Below are 21,490 nucleotides of genomic sequence, written 5' to 3' on the forward strand. Positions count from 1 at the left end.
CTTCAATCATTTTCAGAGTCTCACATCTTGATTTTTTTATTTGGTCAACTTCCCTGCGTACCGTTGGCATCGAATATTCGGCCAATGTTTGTTTTCTTATTCTTTTTTAATTACTATTGAGATGCTTATTTAAAACGAATAAGAAAGTCTTTTGAAACAAAATTAGGTGATAAGATTTTGTATTTGAACTAGTGGAATTCTGCTTTTCTCTCTGTTTCTATTTTTTATGATATTCTCATTCATTTGAATATATATAAGAGTATTAGGACACCCGATACATGTCGCAAGTTGAGTAGGACTCCAAGTAATAGCGGATAGAATTCTTATAGTGATTGTGCGCAAATAGGACTCTACAACTCTTCTAATACATACCTAAGAGTATATTTATATATGTGTATAGCCTGTACATTAATTTGACGATGAAATAAGAAGCAATCACTTCTTCAATATATTACCTGTGTTTATATGGTATCAGACGCCGTCACCATGACCATGTCGTCTTCTTCTACTTCTACAGCCATTCAATCAGCTCCTTCCGCCAATTATCCACAACCTGCTTCTCCTTCTCTCAATCATGCCCATCACTATATTTCTATAAAATTGACCTCTACGAATTACTTATTCTGGCGCACACAGCTTCTCCCCTTCCTCCGTGGCCAAAATCTGCAAGGTTTTGTGGATGGGAGCACACCTCGTCCTCCTACTCATGTGGCAAAAGAAGGATCTGAAAACACTATACCTAATCCTGGATATGCGCAATGGGTGCAACAAGATCAATCAATTCTCAGTCTCCTTATCTCCTCTCTCTCTGAAGAGACATTGCCAATAGTCATAGGTCTAAATACTGCCAAGGATGTTTGGGATGCCCTAGCGGTGGCTCTTTCGTCACCCTCCAACACCAGGATTCTCAACCTTCATATGCAACTCCAAAATTTGAAGCAGGATGACCTTACCATCACTCAGTACCTCCACAAAGCCAAGCTCATAGCCGACGAATTAACAGCCGCAGGAAGGCCGTTATGTCTCTCTGATCAGAACATATACATCTTCAAGGGACTTCGCAGTGAATTTAAGGTTATTGTTATGACTTTGTCGACACGTCCAGAACCTGTTTCTTTCTCCGAACTTCATAGCCTCTTATTGAACCATGAATTTATTCATGGACCCTCAATGTCGTCTCTCACAATCTCGACTGCATCTGATTCTGCCTCTAATCCAGCAACCAACCTCACTAAAAAATCTTTCACTTCAGATCGCAATTACAACTCCAATGGAAATAGAGGTCGTGGCAGATCATCTCGGGGACGAGGAGGTCGGGGTGGTAGATCCGCCAACTCCTCGAATTTTCGAAACTCCCAAAATTCTGGACAATCCTGGAAATCGGACACCCGATCGAGGTGCCAAATATGCAACGACACTAATCACCTTGCACCTACTTGTTTCTAGCATTACAGTCACACCATAAACCCCGCTGCTTATGTGTCTCATCAGTCTCAATTCGCTCCAGTTCAATAATGGTATCCGGATTCAGGTGCAACTCATCACATCACCCCCGACCTCTCCAGCCTTCAATATGCGGAGGAATACAAGGGACCCGATCTAGTTCATGTGGGGAATGGTCAAGGTTTGCCCATCCATCATACTGGTAAATCATTTATCTCTTCTCCTTCTAAAACACTCACTCTTAACAACATACTTCACGTTCCCTCGATTACAAAACCCCTTCTTTCAGTTCAAGAATTTGCCAAAGATAATAATGCCTTCTTTGAATTTCATCCATCTTACTTTTTTGTTAAGGATCGAGCATCCCGGAAACAACTTCTTTCAGGTCGGAGTAATGATGGTCTCTACACGCTTCCTCTCAAATCAACTCCATCGTCTCTCCAACATGCGTCTCCTTCAGCCCTTCTCTCCTCCAAGGCACCTCCGTCTGTTTGGCACCTGCGTCTTGGGCATCCTCATCAATGCATCATGACTCAAGTTCTTAAGAAGAATAGTTTACCATGTTCTAGTTTTAGAATATATAAGGTTTGTAGTGCTTGTCAACTTGGCAAGTCACAGAAGTTACATCTTCCTCCCAGTATTAATAAAAGCACTTCTTTTTTGCAATTATTGTTTGTTGATGTTTGGGGTCCTGCGCCTTTTGTTTCCTCTGAAGGTTATAAATATTATCTTGTGTTTGTTGATGACTTTTTGAACTATACTTGGGGCTTCCCCTTGCAACTGAAATCTGATGTTATCTTTGTGTTTCAACGATTCAAGACTCTCGTAGAACACCAATTCAACACCACTATTAAATCAATTCAATCTGACTGGGTTGGAGAATTTCGTCCCATGTCCTCTCTTTTGGCTAAGCTTGGCATCGACCATTAAGTCTCTTGTCTTCATACTTATGAACAACAGGGAAAGGTTGAACACAAACATCGTCACATAGTTGAAACTGGCCTCAGTCTCTTAGCACACAGCTCTACCCCATCCCGTTTTTGGCACTTTGCCGTCGACACAGCTGTCTATCTCATAAACCGCTTACCTTCTCCAACTATAAACATGCTACACCCTTTGAAATTATCTTCCAGTGGCTCCTGGACTATACCTTCCTCAACACGTTCAGTTGTTTATGCTTTCCCTACCTTCGGCCTTATAATAAACACAAATTCAATTTTAGGAGCTCTCCATGTGTTTTTCTTGGCTATAGCTTGCATCATTTTGGCTACAAATGTCTAGATAGGGTCACTAGGCGAATCTATATTTCTCGACATGTTCAATTTGATGAGGATGTGTTCCCCTTTGCTCAAAAATCTATTCTCGGCCCACATCCTCTCTCCACACCTCCTCCCTCACCTTGGGCTTCCTCCCCTATTTCCATACCGAGACCATCACCACCTGCTGCTCCCGCTCATTCGCTTGAACTAGTTCCATCTGTGGTTGGTCATCCAATGTCACCTACTTCGCGTATCGACTCCACACCATCAACCTCATGATCTACTCCTATTGCCCTGCCCGATCATTATACTGATATCTCGCCACCTTCACCACCTTCCCTACCACTGATGGCTGATTCCAGTGGCAATTCTAATACTTTTTCGCCTCCTCAACCTTCGTCCCCACTGGTTACACGTCCCTCTCGTCCAGTTGTGCCTCCTGAGCGTACCCACCAAATGCGTCTTCGTTACATGCCTCCTACTACTAACCTCTCTGTCTCTTCTCTTTCTCCTCCATCCCATGAACCTACATGCTTCTCTGAAGCAAACAAACACAGTGAATGGCGGGCTGCAATGGCTCAAGAAATGGATGCCCTTCTACGCAATGGCACTTGGACATTGGTTCCTTATAACTCCTCCATGAATGTTCTTGGTTGCAAGTGGGTGTTTCGCATCAAAAGAAATGCTTCCGGCACTATTGAGCGCTATAAAGCTCGTCTAGTAGCCAAAGGTTTTCATCAGCTTGAAGGCAAGGATTACTCTGAAACGTTCAGTCCTATTGTCAAACCAGCCACCATTCGAGTTGTTCTAGCTATTGCCACATCTCATGACTAGTGCCTATGACAACTAGATGTACAAAATGCCTTCCTTCACGGTAACCTTCAGGAGACGGTCTACATGTCGCAACCAACTGGGTTCGCCCATCCTTCTTATCCCAATCATGTTTGCGAGTTACAAAAATCGCTATATGGTCTCAAACAAGCCCCTCGAGCTTGGTATATGCGTCTTCATCAATTTCTGGTTGCGGTTAGATTTTCTCCATCTCGGACAGACACCTCACTATTTGTGTATCACTCCAAAGGTATCCTGGCCTACTTGTTGGTGTATGTCGACGACCTTATTATCATTGGAAATGACTCTACCTTCATTGAGTCAATCATCCAGCAGCTTGGCCGTGTATTTTCCATACGAGACCTTAGTACTCTCAGTTTTTTCTTGGGCATTCAAGTCCATCGTGACGCCTCTGGAATTACACTTTCACAGCATCAATATATACAGGACATTTTAACTAGGGCCGGAATGCAGCACTGCAAGCCTTTGCGCACACCTATGGCCTCTAACGCTAAGCTTCACACTGGAGACAGCCCCTCTTTTCATGATGCAACTCTTTATCGCACCATTGTTGGTGCTTTGCAATATGTTACCTTGATGCGACCTGATGTTGCCTTCGTTGTTAATAAGGTGCGTCAATTTATGCACCGTCCTACGACCAATCACTGAAGCAGCTATCAAACGCATTCTTTGCTATCTCAGGCATACGAGGGATTCTAGGTTTCTTATTCCAAAGTCATCCTCTCTCATTTTTCAAGCATTTACAGATTTTGACTGGGCCAGCTCTTTACACAACCGAAAAACAATGGGGGGCTATGCCATCTATCTTGGTCATGCACTAGTATCCTGGTCCCCTAAGAAACAACGAACAGTTGCACAGTCGTCCACTGAATCTCAGTACAAAGCCCTCGCTGATGCAGCTGCTGAGCTCACATGGCTTCAGTCACTGCTATTTGAGCTTCACGTTCCAGTCAAGTCCTCTCCTATACTATGGTGAGACAACATCGGGGCAGCTTACTTGTCAACGAACCCAGTGTTTCATGCCCATACTAAGCATGTGGAAATAGATTATCACTTTGTCCGTGACAAAGTGGCACGAAAGGACCTCACTGTTCAGTTCCTATCATCCAAAGATCAACTAGCTGATGCTCTTACCAAGCCTCTTTCCACTGCCAGATTCGAATTTATCAGGTCCAAGCTCAACGTTGCTTCCCAACCTTCAGCTTGCAAGGGGAGTATTAGGACACCCGATATATGTCGCAAGTCGAGTAGGACTCCAAGTAATAGCGGATAGAATTCTTACAGTGATTTTGTGCAAATAGGACTCTACAACTCTTCTAATACATACCTAAGAGTATATTTATATATGTGTATAGCCTGTACATTAATTTGACGATGAAATAAGAAGCAGTCCCTTCTTCAATATATTACATGTGTTTATAAAGAGAATATAGAACTAAAAGGTAGTAGCATGAGAATTTTGTTTTTAGAAATATATCACTTTAAATCTGCTTAAGCAAAGAGGAAAATGTTTTTTTAGTTTTTCATGTTAAGTTAGTCAAAGAAAACATTTTCTCTAGGAAAACAAGTTGCTTCAAAATAAGGAAAATGACTTCTTTAATGGAAATAAGGAAAACAAGTTCTACAAGTGACATTCTAAGTTCATTGCCAGTGCCGACTTTAGCATAAGGCAGCCAAAGCAAAGGCTTTAGCCCTCACAATTATGAAGGTCCCATTTATTTTTGTTGTTGTTAGTAATGAATTAATTGTTCTTTAAAAATTTGAGTATTTTAAATTTAAAAAGTTCAATATTTATACAGAAAAATTGTTTTTAAAGATTGAGTATTATTTGAGGAAACGGGAATAGTCTTTTGAGTACAACAAATTATGCGAAGGAAATTGCATTTGAGATGAATATAAAAATTAAAATTTCGTTATAAATGTGTAATATATAGAGAAAAATAATTTGATGAGAATGTTGATGATGGAATAATAAAGTCTCTTGAAGAATCTTTTAGAGTGGTTTAGTTCTTATACTTTGTAGACCAATTTATGTTTTTCCCAACAAAATAGATTTGAACAATTCGAAGCGTGCAAACATATTTTTATTTAGTGGTAAAACAATCGTGACTACTAGATGACGAGAATTCCAAAAAAAAAAAAAATTGCTTTAACCAAGAAAGTTCCTTAAAACATAATAATCATCATGATATTGATTGTTTGGACTTATTTTCTAAATTAAAAAATGTTCAGGAAAATAGTATAAGCAGAAGAGAATACTATAATCAGTAATTCAATCAGATAAAAAGACTTAATTTTAGTTAAAATACCAATATTGCTTATAGAATAATGTTAACAATTCATATATTAATTGCATTTGTGGAAACAAGTTTTTTAAAATTAAAATTGATAAAATCTTACCTAATATCATCAATGTCACAGAGGGGGGGGGGGGGGGGGGGGGGGTGAGGGGCGGCGCCTTAACGAATTAAGATGGAAAAAGACACTACGCGACACATTGAAAATAAATATATTCCATTGATCCGCTGGTCGGCGTCATAGAGGGGCAGAGGGGCGGCGCCATAACAAACCAAGATGGGAGAGGGTGAACGGTGAGGCAGGCAGCGGTTGCTCAAAAGGCAAATCTATGTGGCTATGGCTAACTTTTATCTTTATTTTGGGAGAAAGTATATTTCAGGTACTTTGTATAAACTATAAAGAAGTGCTATGACGAAAATGTTTTCATGATTTTTTTATTTATCTAGAAAATACTTTCTTGAAAAATAAGTAAATTTCTTACTTATATTCTAATGTTTTGTAAGTAAACCAACAAAATATTATCCCAAAAACATTTATACATAATCTAACAAAACACCATGGGGTGAATTGAGGTGAAGAGTAGGGGTTGGGATTGTCAAGGGTGGGGGTGGGCGTTGGGGGCATTGGGTGGGTGGGAGGAGACAATGAACAAGGGTGACTCAACTGTATTTATGACCTAAAGCCAAACTTTAACGAGAGGCCTTAAGAATAACTTTTTAATAAAAGTGTATATATTTTTTTGAAACTTATTTTCCTAACTTTTCTTTATGGATATCTTCTAATAATTCTATCTCAATTGATAATTTAGCTAATCAATTGAAGGCCTTAATTGTATCATATAAATTGAGAAAAGGACACCAGGTGACACATTGGAATTGGAAATAAATAAGACAAATTTTAGTGAATATAATAAGTCACCATATTTTCACAAGTTGGCATTCATGGAATGTAGTAGCCGCACTGGCCTTGAGCATCTACATATGTATATGATGCTATTTTCACTCCTCCAACGGGAATTTGTTGAAGAATACCCTACTACTAAAAATAGAAGTTTTTCCCACCGATATTCAGTGGGAAATTTGTGCTATAAAACATGATTTTTTCCACCTCACTCCCAGCGAACTAATTCACTGGGAAATCGCATGGTGGGAAACAGGTTCCCATTGAATTGGTGGGAAGCTTTCCGATTTTTTCGTGTGAAAACATTACAATTTAGGTTTTTCCCACCGACATTCAGTGGGAAATAGCCACTAAACATTTTTTAGTGGGAAAATAGAGATTTTTTAGTAGTGATAAGCCATCTGGATTAAAATTATGGAGAATATGAGGTGAATTTCTTGAAACCCCAATTTAAATAAAGAAGAAGTAGCATAGATATGCTTCTGATCAATAGGGAGAGAGGGCTTTTTTGATTCAAGATCCATTTTGACTATTTTTTTTTCCTTAAGAAATTCATTGAATATATAAATTCTTACTTTAGAACCTAGTAACGTAAAATGACTTGAATTTTGAATCCATAAACTTGAAATCCTAGTTCCGCCTCTGAACGTAATGTTATTTTTGGTTGAAAGTCATTTTTTGGAAGGACTATAATAAAATAATCACATTTGTGATCTAATTTTACAGAAGGTGCCGAGGAAGATAACAATCTGGACTGCTGTACAGAAAATTACAACCTGTACTTGCCACTATACAGAGCTTCACTAAGTGGGAATTGGAAGGAAGCAAAACCGTTCTTTAGTGGAGAGAATAAAGCAAGCAGAGTTGTGCTCAACTCCTTCTTACAGACATCACTCCATGTCGCGGTTGGCTCAAAGAATGATAACGCCAAGCATTTCGTCGAGACGTTGGTGGAATCGATGCCCGACAACCCCTTGGACATGAAAGACCATTATGGGGATACTCCTCTTCACTATGCTGCTAGATTTGGCAACTTAGATGCAGCTAAAATCCTTGTTGCCCGAAATATGCATTTGCCTAATATTGTTTCCAATGGTCTCTATCCAATCCACGAAGCAGCTGATTATGCCTATATTTCTGCGGATGTGTATATTTATCTCTTGGGTGTCACCACGGTTCGTGATCCTTTTAATGGCTCCAGTGGCATTAGGCTTCTCCGTAGATTACTCCACTCGAACAAGTGCGGTACTGAGCATATTATCTCTTACTCTGTTATATCTCTTATAGCATATTGTTCTTCTACGTTTTACGATTTCATTCCCGGCTTGCACAGTTCATTTGATCAATTTTTAAGATAATTTATACTGGCCATCAGGGACGCTCAATGAAATTTGTAGCCTAAAGTCGAGCTTAATCTGAGGCCTTGGAACTTAGCTTACATAACAAAATTCAAACATACAATTAATTGAAGTTATTCTTCTAGCATTTCAAATACTAAGTTATTAGTACTAGCTAGTAGTTACTTCCTAATCAATTTCTTCTAATATGTTTTTCCAATTGATGAAGTTATTAGTACTAGATAGTAGTTACTTTCTATCAATTTCTTCTAATATTTGTTTTTCCAATTGATGATATATTGTTGTTGAAACATTGTTGATATCAGGTAAGATTTTATTAATTTTAATATTAAAGGTTGTTTCTACTGAGTAAACAATAGAAATTGTAATAAACATTTATTTTGTACTAAGTAATATACGCTGTAATAGTATTCTGTTCTAAAATTGTATGTAGGTCGACGTATCACATATGCCCAAAATAAAAAAGCATTGAACTCGAGTCCAATCACGTGTGTAGCTAGGTTGTAGACATCATCATTGATCTATTTCTTCCAGACAGAGTTTATTACTTACTAATTACTCTATCAATTTGATCTCATTTCAGTTTATTAACATTAGCAAGTTTAATTGGCAGGTTTAGCTACAGAGTTGGTCGAACAGTATCCTGATTTGGCCAAACATGACCCACATCAAGGTTCTGCTTTGGCGGAGCTAGCTACAAAGGAATTTTCACTCCTTCGTGGACATAGTTTAAGCATTTGGCAACGATTACTCTTCTATTGTGAGTTTGGCCTCCTCTTCCTCCTGTTTTTGTCTTTAAAGGTTACTAGTATATCCGTCCTATTTTATGTGACCCTCCATCTTTTTAATTTATTTAAAAAAGAATGGCTCTGCTATATTATTAGAACTTTTTAATTTTAAACTTCTCATTTTATCTTCAATTGCATGCTCTTCTAACCATATAAATGTCATGGCATACCACTAGTTGTAGTATTTTTGGCATATGTCAAGAAGCGTCTTTCTTTCTTAAAACTCGGTATATAATCAAATACCATTGTATAAAAATGAAACGGATGAAATTGTAAATCATGTTTAATTGATCACTTTTGTTTTCTCCTTAGGTGTTCCTATCAGGTCGACTTCCAGGGGTCAAAAGAGAATACCGATTGACATCGAGAACGTAACCGATGAGCCACAAATGTTTAAGCCAAAAAATTGCTGGCTTTCACCAATTTGTGAACGGATTTACTTCAGTGCTTGTGAGTCTTATCATCTTTCCTTCTTCCTTCAATTTTCAAGAGAAAAATCAAAAGGAAAAAGAGAAACTGAATTTACTGAAATACTAAACATAGCATGCATTTCTATACACATAATGTTTAACTAATAACTTGGTTTAAGTCGAATCACAGTGATCAAGAAGTTGGGCGGCCTTTCATTTGATGTTCTTGAAAGATTAGGTAAGTTCCTCTACGTACTATCCTGGTTTCGCTGTTCATGGCTTTTAAATTCATTGTTCCCTGTTTCATAATACGCCACTAGAATGGACTACCTAGGCAGAAACAATGTACACCACCAACAACAACAACAGAAAATTCAGTATGATCCCGCGGGTGGGGTGGGTTCGAACCCGCATCTACGATGCATAAGGCTTTTCTGTTTTCTTCCTTACCAGTGGACCATCATCAGAAACAATGTACACCGTCAGTCCAATTTATGAGATACTTTTCACTTTTTGAGATTCAAATTATGTATATAATGATTTTTTGTTCATTATATTGGCATGAAAAAAATTGTAACTTATAGTATTTATCGTATACTTTTTGAATATCTAAATTTTCATTTTAATTATTGAGTTGATCTAATTCAATTTAACTTTTAAGATTAGCCAAATTGACTTTCGAAAAATGAGAAGTGTCTCGTAGGGAGTAGGATGAAACCTAGTTAAGAATTGTTATTTCAACCCCTAGATTAGCTTCCTTGTGCATTGGGTCCTTCAAAGTTGTTTTGCTCATCGTATGGCCCCACATTGCAGTGCCTTCTTTGAAACTCATCCGAGACAAAAAGTCAGAATATTACAATGCGGTTACGCTTGTCGAATGCTTATGCAAGAAAATAGAAAGTTTGAGTTGCGAAGAAGTTGCAACAATTGCTAGTGGTCCTCTCCTTGAAGCAGCAAAATATGACAACTATGAGCTTGTTGAAGCTATCGTGAGAAAATTTCCTTCACTAGTTTACTATAACGACGGGAATGAAAAGAATATATTTCACATTGCGATAGAGAATCGATGTGAAAATGTGTTTAACTTGGTCTATCAGATGAGTCAGCATAGACACTCGTTGATGATTTTAGCCGATTCGTCTCGCAATACTATGCTGCATTTTGCTGGACAACTAGCGCCACCGAATAAACTAAACCTCGTTCCTGGCCCAGCTCTTCAGATGCAACGAGAATTACAGTGGTTTAAGGTACGTAGTTATCTGATTGGCCGGTTGTGCATAGTTTTTTTTTTAAAAAAAAAAATAGAATTTGTGATCTTAAATGTATCTTGACATTTCTGTGGTTATAAAATCATGTCATGAAAGATAAAACATGAAGCTTAACGTTAACTTGTTTTTAAATGTAAGAAAACTTCTACACTATGCTTTTGAAATACATTAAAATGGAGAGACTCACATAAAACGGAATGGAGGGATCGGAATAAATTATCTGCCACCCTTCTTGAATTTGTCATCATATCTTTTTGTGCACCACATTAACTTGTTCGTAGAGCTACCGGCTATTGCGTATTTAAAGTAAATCCACAACATGAGTTTTTTTTTTTCCAGTAAAATAATCTCAATTAAGAATTAATTTCACGTATGGTCAGTGAACTTTATTTACTATAATAGTAAGGTTGCGAAGCAAATATACGAAGCAAATAGGGGGATTCAACACATAGTGTGTGTACGAATTACCTATCTAAACAGTGTAATTTTCAAACGAATGGTTGTCGACAACTGACACCCCTTGAAGCAATGTGGCCCTGCCATAAAAAGTATGAACTGTTGTAGCACGCAGCAAGTCTTCACTAATTTTGTGACCCAAAATAGTTTTTGTGACTTTACTGGTATAGTGGATAAAGTTTCTATTCATAACATAGAATTAACCACCATTTTAACCTAGTATTAGGTATTCTTACTACTTTTTGTAAAAAGAAAGTAAAGAAACTGACAAATATGATCCTTGATGTTTTAGGGTAGGTTCAAAAATCATTAATTCAATATGCACTGAGCAACTTTCGTCCTTTAAGTTTGTCAAAAGTTAAAATTTTCGGTTTTCGTCAAATATCTATCTAACAAACTCTATTTGTTATATTTCACGGAACTGTGAAAAGAAAAGAAAAAAAGAAGAATAAATTAGCGGGACTTAGAGGCATAATTTTATAATTTTTGCTATTTTTGATCCATTTCTAGAGTCTGGTTCAGCTTTCTAAGGTGTTATTTTTGCTATTTTGTATCTTTTTGGTGTCTAGTGCAGCTTTTTGTTGTATTTTTTTTTAGGATTTAATGGGACTTTCGGAGTGTTTGAAGTTAGATTTTTTTCACAGTTTTCCTCAAATTTAACGAACATAAATAGTTAACTTTTGTACGAAGACCAAAAGTGTTAACTTTCGACAAACCTAAAAGACAAAAACTGCTCAGTACATACATAAGGGACTACTTTGAACCCACCCTCAAACATAAGGGATCATTTTTGTCAGTTTTTCTCACTGAAAGTGTGCACCCCTTTCCCTTTTAGCTACAAGTGTTCACTGACATTGCATAACAATGTTGTATAGGAGGTAAAGAATCTTGTACCGCCTTTTCACCGAGAATTCTGCAACAATGATAACAACACTCCGAGTGAAGTATTTACTAAGGAACATGCTGAGTTGAAGATAAAAGGAGAGGAATGGATGAAAGGTACATCAAATTCATGTACAATTGCAGCAGCACTAATTGCTACCATTGCATTTGCTGCAGCAATTACAGTTCCGGGTGGCAACGATGGCGAAAGTGGACTCCCCATTTTTGCAAGAAACAATGCTTTCATCGTTTTCGCCATCTCGAATGCAGCATCACTATTCACTTCTAGTACCTCTCTGTTGGTGTTTTTGTCCGTTTTGACTTCCCGTTATGCAGAAGAAGATTTCCTATATGCTTTGCCTAGAAGTTTGATTCTTGGGTTGCTCGCTCTATTTCTCTCCATAACACTCATGACGGTTAGCTTCAGTGCCACAGTGTATATTGTGTTCGGGCAGAAGAAAACATATGTGCTTGTACCTGTAGTTGTAATGGCTTGTTTACCTATCATCTCCTTCGTGCTTTTGCAGTTTCCACTCATTGTTGCTTTGATTTCTTCGAATTTGCGTGGAATCTTTGGCAAGAAGAGTAACCGCCCATTTTATTGAAGAAATTATTTAAAGTTGTGGTGATTCGCGTGAATCGAACCTAAGTTGCAAAAATCCATGTCTGAGATTCTTAAATTATCAAATTCAGATATAGAAATTGCATTGTATTGAGTAGTGCTTTAAATAGCGTTTGCTTAGGCTGCATTTGTTTTTTGTAAAATTAAAATGTCTGAATCTTAATGCACATCTGAATATTAAGATGTTGTCTGTAGATCTGAACTGACTGAACACTGAATGATTAAGACCGTTTGTTTTTCATATATGAATGTGCATAATATATCAATCTTCCGAGCGTTCTCTTAAGAGTCTCGAGGCATAGCAAAACACAGTGAGTATTGGCGGGATGTGGCTATATAAGTATCGGGGAACATATTTCCCAATCTTCCGAGCGTTCTCTTAAGAGTTAGCCCCAAGATTCTGGGCGTTCATTTGGAACGTAATGTAAGCCCCAAGAACTTTTCAATTTGAGCCAAAACTACTTAATAAGTTCTTTCTCTAATACTTATATGTATTCAAAAGTTAACTCATCCTAGTAAATTCTCAAATTAAAAGAAACTCACGTAATTTTTAAAAAAATTATTTATCCTAATTTCATATTCTTTTCTCTTTGTCATTTACTGAGTGATAAATACTCTTTGAGTCTTTGTCTTCAAAATGCAAACTACAAAGCAACAGTTTTGTTTTTCAAGACTTATAGCCTGTCTGGCCAAGCTTTTAGTAGGCCAAAAATGCTTATTTTAAAAGGAAAAATAAAGTGTTTGGCCAAGCTTTTGAGAGAAAATAAGTGCTTCTGCGGGGTAGCAGAAACTAAAAAATGTAACTTTTCTGCAAAAGCACTTTTAAGAAAATACACTTATAGCCTGTTTGGCCAAGCTTTTGGGAGGCCAAAGTGCTTTTTTTCCTTCAAATTGTTTAATGAAGCTTTAGGAGAAAATAAGTGCTTTTGAGGAGTAGTAGAAATTGTTTTTCAAAAGCTAAAAAGCATTTTTTTTCCCCAAAAGCACTTTTGAAAAAATACACTTAGAAGCACTTTTTAAAATATTGGTCAAACACTAATTGCTGCTCAAAGCTGTTTTTTAAATTAATTGGCAAACACAAATTGTTTTTTACCAAAAGTACTTGTTTGAAAAGCACTTTTCATAATAAGTTGATTTTAGAAGCTTGGCCAAACAGGCTATTCTAACATTACTAATACACCTTATTCACACACTTTACCAAACGATCCCTTAATGCTTATAGGCTACTTATCATTTAAGTCAAATGGGATCGAGTTGTTCGGGCCCGCCCAACTTATCACCATTACTAGTTTCTCCCCAAAACCCCTTAAACCCGTTCGTCTCACCAACCATTACCAGCTTCTTCAATCATCTCTACCAATTTCTCTCCTTCAAAAACACAAAGATACAAAAATTTCAATCACGGGTTCTTTGAGATCCGTAGAACACTCTTAAACATTGTTGTTTCATCACCTTTTGGTCAGTACACGCGTTTGATGGTTTAACGTGTTCAAAGAACTACTTTAAAAGGCAAGAGTGTGGGTGAGATGTAAGGTATACAGATTTCCTTTTTTTTGGTATACTTAAAAAATAATAATTTGAGAATGCAAGAAAAGAATTAAAACTGTATAGAAAAACTGAAGGTTTGAACATTTTGCGAAAATAGTTGATAGGCCTACTTCGGGTAGCCTTACCCCTTGATTAGTTGGGAATTTGGGAAAGTACCCTTAATGAAAGTTGTAGTATGTAGAAATATCAGATATTCGAGCAGGGCTATATGACCATCGCAATATGGCTAATAGTAAGGCGCTTAAGATTCGATAGAATCGGCAAAGTTTTCGATACGTCTGCCTTCCATCCCAATTTCTTGAACATCTGTTGAAAATTTGAGAAAACTTAAAACATGAAATTTGTAGCCCTTTGAAATATCTTTCCAACAACATATTGTGGAGCCCGAACAGAGCTCTATGCTAAGAGTTATGCCCATTTTATTGAACATTGTCGACGAGCAGAAAAACATGAAATTTTGACTAAGTGTAAAATGGACAGGGGAGCTCGATGAGCTTGCCCCAAAGCAAGGAAGGGGCAAGCCATAGACCGCGCTCAGCGAGGTAGCGGTCCAAAAAGTGAAAAAAATCAGATTTCGCATTTTAAGTTATATTTAAGCACTGGGTTCATCCCCTAACACCCCCTATTTACGAAAAATCATCCTAAGGCAAGAGAGAACAAGTCCCAAGCCTCAAGAACCCTAAAAGGTGAGTTCTTCTATGATTCTAGCATGAATTCACACTTTCTAACATGAGAAAGTTCTTCTAATCCCTAGAACCATGATTGAGACTTTATTGTGAGACGTGGAAACCCTAGCATTCGACTTCAAGAAGATAGAACTTTAAAAAGTAATCCTTCCCTCTTCTACTCTTTGGTAGTTGTGAATTAATGAGTTCATGGATGATAAGTTAATGGGTTCATTAAGAAAAGCTTATGAAATATGGTATGGTGTTAGATTGTTAAAATAGGATTGTTATAACCTTATGGGTAATAAAGTATGGTGTGAATTACATCTAAATGAGATTGTAGAATCACCTAGAAGTTACAGAATGGGAATTGGGTGAAGAAAACACCAATAATGAATGTTGTGGAGCTTTATGCGCACCAAGTATTTGATAAAATGCTTAGATGACCAAAACATGGATATTATGGCTAATATGGAATCCTTTGACTTGTATTGTTATAGATTAAGGTTGAAAGGGTTGACGAACGTTGCATTACGCTTAAAGGCCGGAATTAAGGTATGTGAGGCTAACTCTCTACGTTTGGGAATGTTGATGATTCTCCCTACGCCACGTTCTTTTATGACTATTATGATTGGCCTTAGAAACATAATTATTTCTTAGTTCCATGAATAGTTGCAGAACTTCTATTCTCCATATGATGCAGTTTCGTAATTCGTTCATGACTTTCATTCCGAACGTTGTGAACTCAGTACATAATCAATATAGACTTGTGTTTGATATCCCATGAGTCTCAGTCATGAAATTCCAGAATGCTTATGGATAGTTAATATTCTATATTCGATAAACAATCTGTGATTCCATGTCTCATGATAGTAATGCTCAGTATCCATTTTAGAACAATACGAAGGTTCCTCAATTTATGATACTTTTTGAAAAAGGGTAGAAATATGATGACTCTATATTTTATGAACTCATGACAGGATTTACAAAATTATATAGAGTTTAAAAGATGTAATTGTGCCAATTGACAAGCATGTCTAAATCCAAGAATGCCTACAATAATATGAAAAATGATGTTTAAATATGCTTTTGTGATACATTGCCTTCTAGGTCTATGAGTGTCGTTTGACTATCACTTTTATGTGTATGCGCAAGTAGCTATAGCAGATAACACGTATATAGCCTGGTAAGAGATGATGCTACCCGCCATGTTAGGAAGCATGGTGCATGATGATATGATACATAGCCTGGTAGTGGATGATGCTACCCACCATATTATGAATCATGGTGCATTGTTTGATTTATAGCCTGGCAGTGGATGATGTTGCCCGCCATGTTATGAACCATGGTGCATTATGATACATAACCTGGTAGTGGATGATGCTACCCACCATATTATGAACCATGGTGCATTGTTTGAGATATAGCCTGGTAGCGGGTGATGCTGCCCTCTATGTCACGACCCATGGTGAATTGTTTGAAATACCTAGTCTATGAGTTAAAAAGGATTACGGACCCCAATATGGTTCATTACAGAGCAGAGGTGATTCTCCATTCAGAACAGGGAGCATTCATATCTTTACTTCCTTGTTCAGTTAAGTTATCAGTTCAGTTTAAGTATTTACAGTTCTTTCTTTCAGTTGCTTTACATACCAGTACAATTCAAATATGCTGACGTCCCTTTCTGCCCGGGGCCTGCATCTCACGATGCAGGTAACGATTTAAAGGTTGACGACTCTCCTTGCTAGGACATCTCGTAGCAGCTGTTGGTGAGCCCTAGTCTTTCGGGGCATTATCCCTTTCTCAGTCTTTATAGTAGTTCAGTTAGTCCGGTATGCCGGGGGCCTTGTCCCGGCAGACAGTTAGCATTTTCAGTATTCTTTAGAGGCTTCATAGACTATAATTGTAGTCAGTCAGATGTTTAGCAAGCTTTTTTTTGTTAGCCTTGTCGGTTACTTATTCAGATTTTTGGCCTATTCAGTATTTCCGCATTCATGATATTTCAGTCAAACTTTTAGTAGATCAGCATGTGTCAGTGTTATTTCTCATTTAGTATGTTTTGATATCACATGTTAATTCAGCCAGCCAGTTAGTTCGCTCGGTCACATGCATACAGGCACCGAGTGCCGTGTTACGCCAGGCTATGGTTCGGGGCGTGACAAAGCTTGGTATCAGAGCCTAGGTTCAAAAGTTTTAGGGAGTCTATGAAGCCGTGTCCAGTGGGGTCATTCTTACGTGTGTGTGCGCGCCACACATGTAAACAGTTGACCGCCAAGACATCTAAGATTGTCTCACTTCTTTCATACTCTAAATCGTGCAGTTAGAGCTATGCTTTCAGGAGCCTTTCTAACTCATGGAATTACATATTTCAGAAAATGCTTACGAAAAGAAAGTACACCAAGAGGACTTCAGCTACTAGCCAGAGCACTACGGCTGATGCTGCTCAGGAAGAGAACACTCAGACCCAGGGAGCCACCTCAATTCCTACACCCTCACCTGCTATCGAAGGGTCTGCGGAGGTCCCAGTTACCTCGCCGCCCAGTGCTTCGGACATGGATGTTAGGGGAGCCATCCAGTTGCTCACACAGATAGTTCCTATTCAGGCTCAGAGGCAGGGAACAGGTTCTACTGATGGGACAGGCAATTCCAGGTCCAGGGAGTTCCTCAACATAAACCTCCAGAATTCACGAGGTCCAAAAAGGATGAGGATTCACAGAACTTTATTGATGATGTTCAGGAGATATTCCGAGTGATGCATGATAGAGACACAGAGGCAGCAGAGTTTGCTACGTATCAGTTGAAGGATGTTGCTAACACTTCGTATGACACATGGGAAGAGTCCCGAGGGGAAGATGCGGCTCCTGCGACTTGAAAGGAGTTTGCAGACGCGTTTCTTGAGCGTTTTCTATCCATTGAGGTTCTGGAAGCTAAGGTCTTAGAGTCCGAGAGACTCAAATAGAATGAGATGAGTGTAAATGAGTATTACCTCAAGTTCATCGCTCTGGCCAGGTATGCTCCGGAATTGGTGCGCGATATGAGGGCAAGAGTTAGACAGTTTGTTTTAGGGCTATCAGATGAATTATTGACTAATGCTAATATAGCCGCTCAGCATAATGACATGACCATTACCAAGATGGTTGCTTTTGTTCAAGGGAACGAAAACAGGCTGAAGGAAGAAGAGCAGTTACAGAAAGAGAAGGACAGGGAATTTAGCAAGAGGGCTAAGTCCGCAGGAAACTTCAATTATGAAGGATCTCAGGTAGGTGGAGGCAGAAAATTCTTTAACAAGAAGTCATCAGGACCCGCTCCTTCTGCAACCAGTGCACCATTTCTGAGGCCCAGGTATGATCAGTCTAGTTAGGGGTAAAGTTATAGAGTATTAGGCCCCCAACCTCAGGGTAGCACTGGTCAGAGACCACAACGACTGCCTATTTGTAATCAGTGTGGAACGGGTCATCGGGTGGTTTGTCACTTTGGTAAGGTATGCTATGAGTGTGGACTTCCGGGTCACGTTCGGAGGAATTGCCCCTCTGCTAGGCATGACAGTATCAGTGGTGGGCTGGCCCAGCCCACCAGTTCAGCCACAGCTACAACAACAGCACCATTAAGGGTAGGTAGAGGAGCATCAGGTTCTAGAGTGGGCCAACCCCGCTTTTATGCTTTGACTGATCACCAGGGATCAAGGGCACCGCCCCATATTATTTTAGGTATATCATTGGTCCCTTCCAAGATGCGTATTCCCTTATTGAATTCCGAATTATTTTTTCTTCCTTTCTGATATCGTCCTATGTGTGTGTTACCTCGTGTGTTGGTGTGGGATTTGGGGTAGGACCATGCTCTATATCTACAAGGAGGAAGTGTATTAGTAAACCCGTCAATGTATTTTTCCTATTGAAGGTGTGACAAAATGATACCCTACCTATGTTTCCACGTATTCATGTATTCTTGACAGTTCTATATCCATGTATTCATGCTAGTTAAGTATTCAGTTACTCATCTTATGTCAGTTCAGCATTCACGTATACAGTCAGTTCAGTAGACATTTAATTCAGTAATCATGTATTTATTTAGTTCAGTAAGCATGTGTTCACGTCAGTTCAGTGATCATGTGCCTCAGCTAATTAATTTCATGTATCTGAGTTAGAGAGTAAACTCTGCCAAGCTTCCGTAGAGTCTCAGAATTAGCCACGATTATAACCAAGAACATCATTCGAGGATGAATGATCCCAAGGGGGAGATAATGTTACACCCCGTATCTTATAACTAAGTTTAAACTCATATAGTTAGAGTTTTAGTGGAAAAACTGAAGGTTTGAATGTTTTGTGAAAATGGTTGATAGGCCTACTTCGGGTAGCCTTACCCCTTGATTATTTGAGAATTTGGGAAAATACCCTTAATAAAAGTTGTAGTACATAGAAATACCTTTCCAACCATAAAAGGACCAGGCCTATCAGATATTTCAGATATATGATCATCTCAATATGGCTAATAGTAAGGCGCTTAAGATTCCATAGAATTGGCTAAGTTTTCGATATGTCTGCTTTTTAGCCCAATTTCTTGAAAATCTACTGATAATTTGAGAAAACTTAAAAATAAAATTGGTAGCCCATGAAAATATCTTTCCAGCAGTATATTTGGAGCCCGAACAGAGCTCTGTGGTAGGAGTTATTCCCATTTTACTGAACGTTATCGACGAGCAGAAAAACGTGAAATTTTTACTAAGTGTAAAATGAACAGGGGAGCTCATTGAGCTCGCCCCAAAGCAAGGAAGGGGCAAACCATAGACCGTGCTCAACGAGGTAAGGGTCCAAAAAGTAAAAAAAATCATATTTCGCATTTTAAGTTATATTTAAGCTTGGGGTAAATCGATTATTTGGCCTGATCGAAACAACCTAGGAAAGGTTGTCAGCCTACATAACCGTTCATCCCCTAGCACCCCCTATTCACGAAAAATCATCCTAAGGCAAGAGAGAACAAGTCCTAAGCCTCAAGAATCCTAAAAGGTGAGTTCTTCTATGATTCTAGAATGAATTCAAGTCCTTAACACTTTTCTAACATGAGAAAGTTCTTCTAATCCTAGAACCTTGATTGAGACGTTTTGTGAGATGTGGAAACCCTAGCATTCGACTTCAAGAAGATAGAACTTTAAAAGGTAATCCTTCCCTCTTCTACTCTTTGGTAGTTGTGAATTAATGAGTTTATGGATGATAAGTTAATGGGTTCGTTAAGAAAAGCTTTTGAAATATGGTAGGGTGTGTGATTGGTGAAATAATATTGTTATAACCTTATGGGTAATAAGTATGGTGTTAATTACATCTAAATGAGATTGTAGAATCACCTAGAAGTTACAGAATGGGAATTGGGTAAAGAAAACACCAATAATGAATGTTGTGGAGCTTTATGCGCACCAAGTGTTTGATAAAATGCTTAGATGACCAAAACATGGATATTATGGCTAATATGGAATCCTTTGACTTGTATTGTTATAGATTAAGGTTGAAAGGGTTGAGGAACATTGCATTACGCTTAAAGGCTGGAATTAAGGTATGTGAGGCTAACTCTCTACGTTTGGGAATGTTGATGATTCTCCCTACGCCACGTTCTTTTATGACTATTACGATTGGCCTCAGAAACATAGTTATGTCTTGGTTCCATGAATAGTTCCAGAACTTGTCACGCCCCGAACCTGGGCCTGGACGTAACACGACACCCGGTGCCTGACTGCATGTGACCGAGCGAACCAACTGGCTGGCTGAATCAACATATGATACCAAAACATAACTAATTTATAAAGTAAAACTAACACATGCTGATTAAATAAACGTCTGACTGAAATATCATAATGCGGAAATACTTAGACAATCTGAACATATCTGACAGTAGCCAACATGGCTAAACCAAACAACTGAAAGACTGAGTATAATTGTCTACAAGCCTGACATAACAAATATCTGACTGTCTGAACTGTGTCTATGAAGCCTCTAAGAGTACTGAATAATAGAGTTGTCTATAAACTGAAATAACTGGATAGTTGACAACGCCCCAAAGGAATTTGGGGTTCACCAGTAGCTGATACATGCACTCCTAAATAGCTGAGTCGTCAACCTGTATATCGTTGCCTGCATCACGAGATGCAGGCCCCCAAGCAATAAAAAGGGACATCAGCACATTTGAATTGTACTGGTATGTAAATTAACTGAAGCAATAAAATACTAGAACTGAAACTGAAACTGATAATTGTAATTGTAATAGCAAGGAAGTAGAGATATGAATACCCCCCGCTCTGTATCTGAATCATCTGTATTATCTGTGTTTGTATATGTGGTGCCTCGGCCTAATAATAAATGCACGCTATGGCCTCGGCCTAGTAGTGTGTCAGTCAATGGCCTCGGCCATGTATACGTATACACAAGACTGTGCTGTGCCCTTGGACAAAATCACATATGTATAATTATGATTAATTAATAAGGACTCAGACCATAACAACAATGAACAATGCTGAACCGAAATAGACATGCTGGACTGAATTGAAAACACTGACTGTTTCTGAGCATACTGAATTTCTAGACTGAGACCCATGTGGTAACAATACATAAGTCTATAAAGATTACGTGCTGAGTTCACGATATTCAAATTGATAACCATGAATGAATTCTGTAACCGCAACCCTTGAAAATAACAGTTCTACAACATATCATAAAACTAGGGCTAAACTGTATTCTGAGTCAAATTACTACCAGT

General features: G+C 38.3%; 2 protein-coding genes across 2 annotated transcripts; both read left to right on the top strand.

Moving 5' to 3' along the window:
- The first annotated feature begins 3,050 nt into the window (after window positions 1-3,050).
- Window positions 3,051-3,536, top strand: LOC132607683 (uncharacterized mitochondrial protein AtMg00820-like). Its single transcript, XM_060321769.1, has one exon. It carries the CDS (start codon window positions 3,051-3,053, stop codon window positions 3,534-3,536), a length of 486 nt encoding a protein of 161 aa, XP_060177752.1.
- Window positions 3,537-6,071: 2,535 nt separating this feature from the next.
- LOC132605922 (uncharacterized) lies at window positions 6,072-12,775 on the top strand. Its single transcript, XM_060319192.1, has 7 exons — window positions 6,072-6,231; window positions 7,479-7,997; window positions 8,724-8,870; window positions 9,211-9,348; window positions 9,499-9,546; window positions 10,122-10,555; window positions 11,908-12,775. Exons 1-7 carry the CDS (start codon window positions 6,189-6,191, stop codon window positions 12,517-12,519), a joined length of 1,941 nt encoding a protein of 646 aa, XP_060175175.1. The 5' UTR covers window positions 6,072-6,188; the 3' UTR covers window positions 12,520-12,775.
- Window positions 12,776-21,490: the final 8,715 nt, after the last annotated feature.

This window comes from Lycium barbarum, chromosome 8 (assembly GCF_019175385.1).
Source record: "Lycium barbarum isolate Lr01 chromosome 8, ASM1917538v2, whole genome shotgun sequence".
Classification (NCBI taxonomy): domain Eukaryota; kingdom Viridiplantae; phylum Streptophyta; class Magnoliopsida; order Solanales; family Solanaceae; genus Lycium; species Lycium barbarum.

Bases quoted from the DNA above. Each gene is read 5' to 3' on its own strand.
- LOC132605922 (XM_060319192.1), top strand. From the start codon at position 6,189: ATGGCTAACTTTTATCTTTATTTTGGGAGAAAGTATATTTCAG. The intron at 6,232-7,478 runs GTACTTTGTATA...CTAATTTTACAG, and splicing joins TGGGAGAAAGTATATTTCAG to AAGGTGCCGAGGAAGATAAC. The intron at 8,871-9,210 runs GTGAGTTTGGCC...TTTTCTCCTTAG, and splicing joins GCAACGATTACTCTTCTATT to GTGTTCCTATCAGGTCGACT.
- LOC132607683 (XM_060321769.1), top strand. From the start codon at position 3,051: ATGGCTGATTCCAGTGGCAATTCTAATACTTTTTCGCCTCCTCAACCT.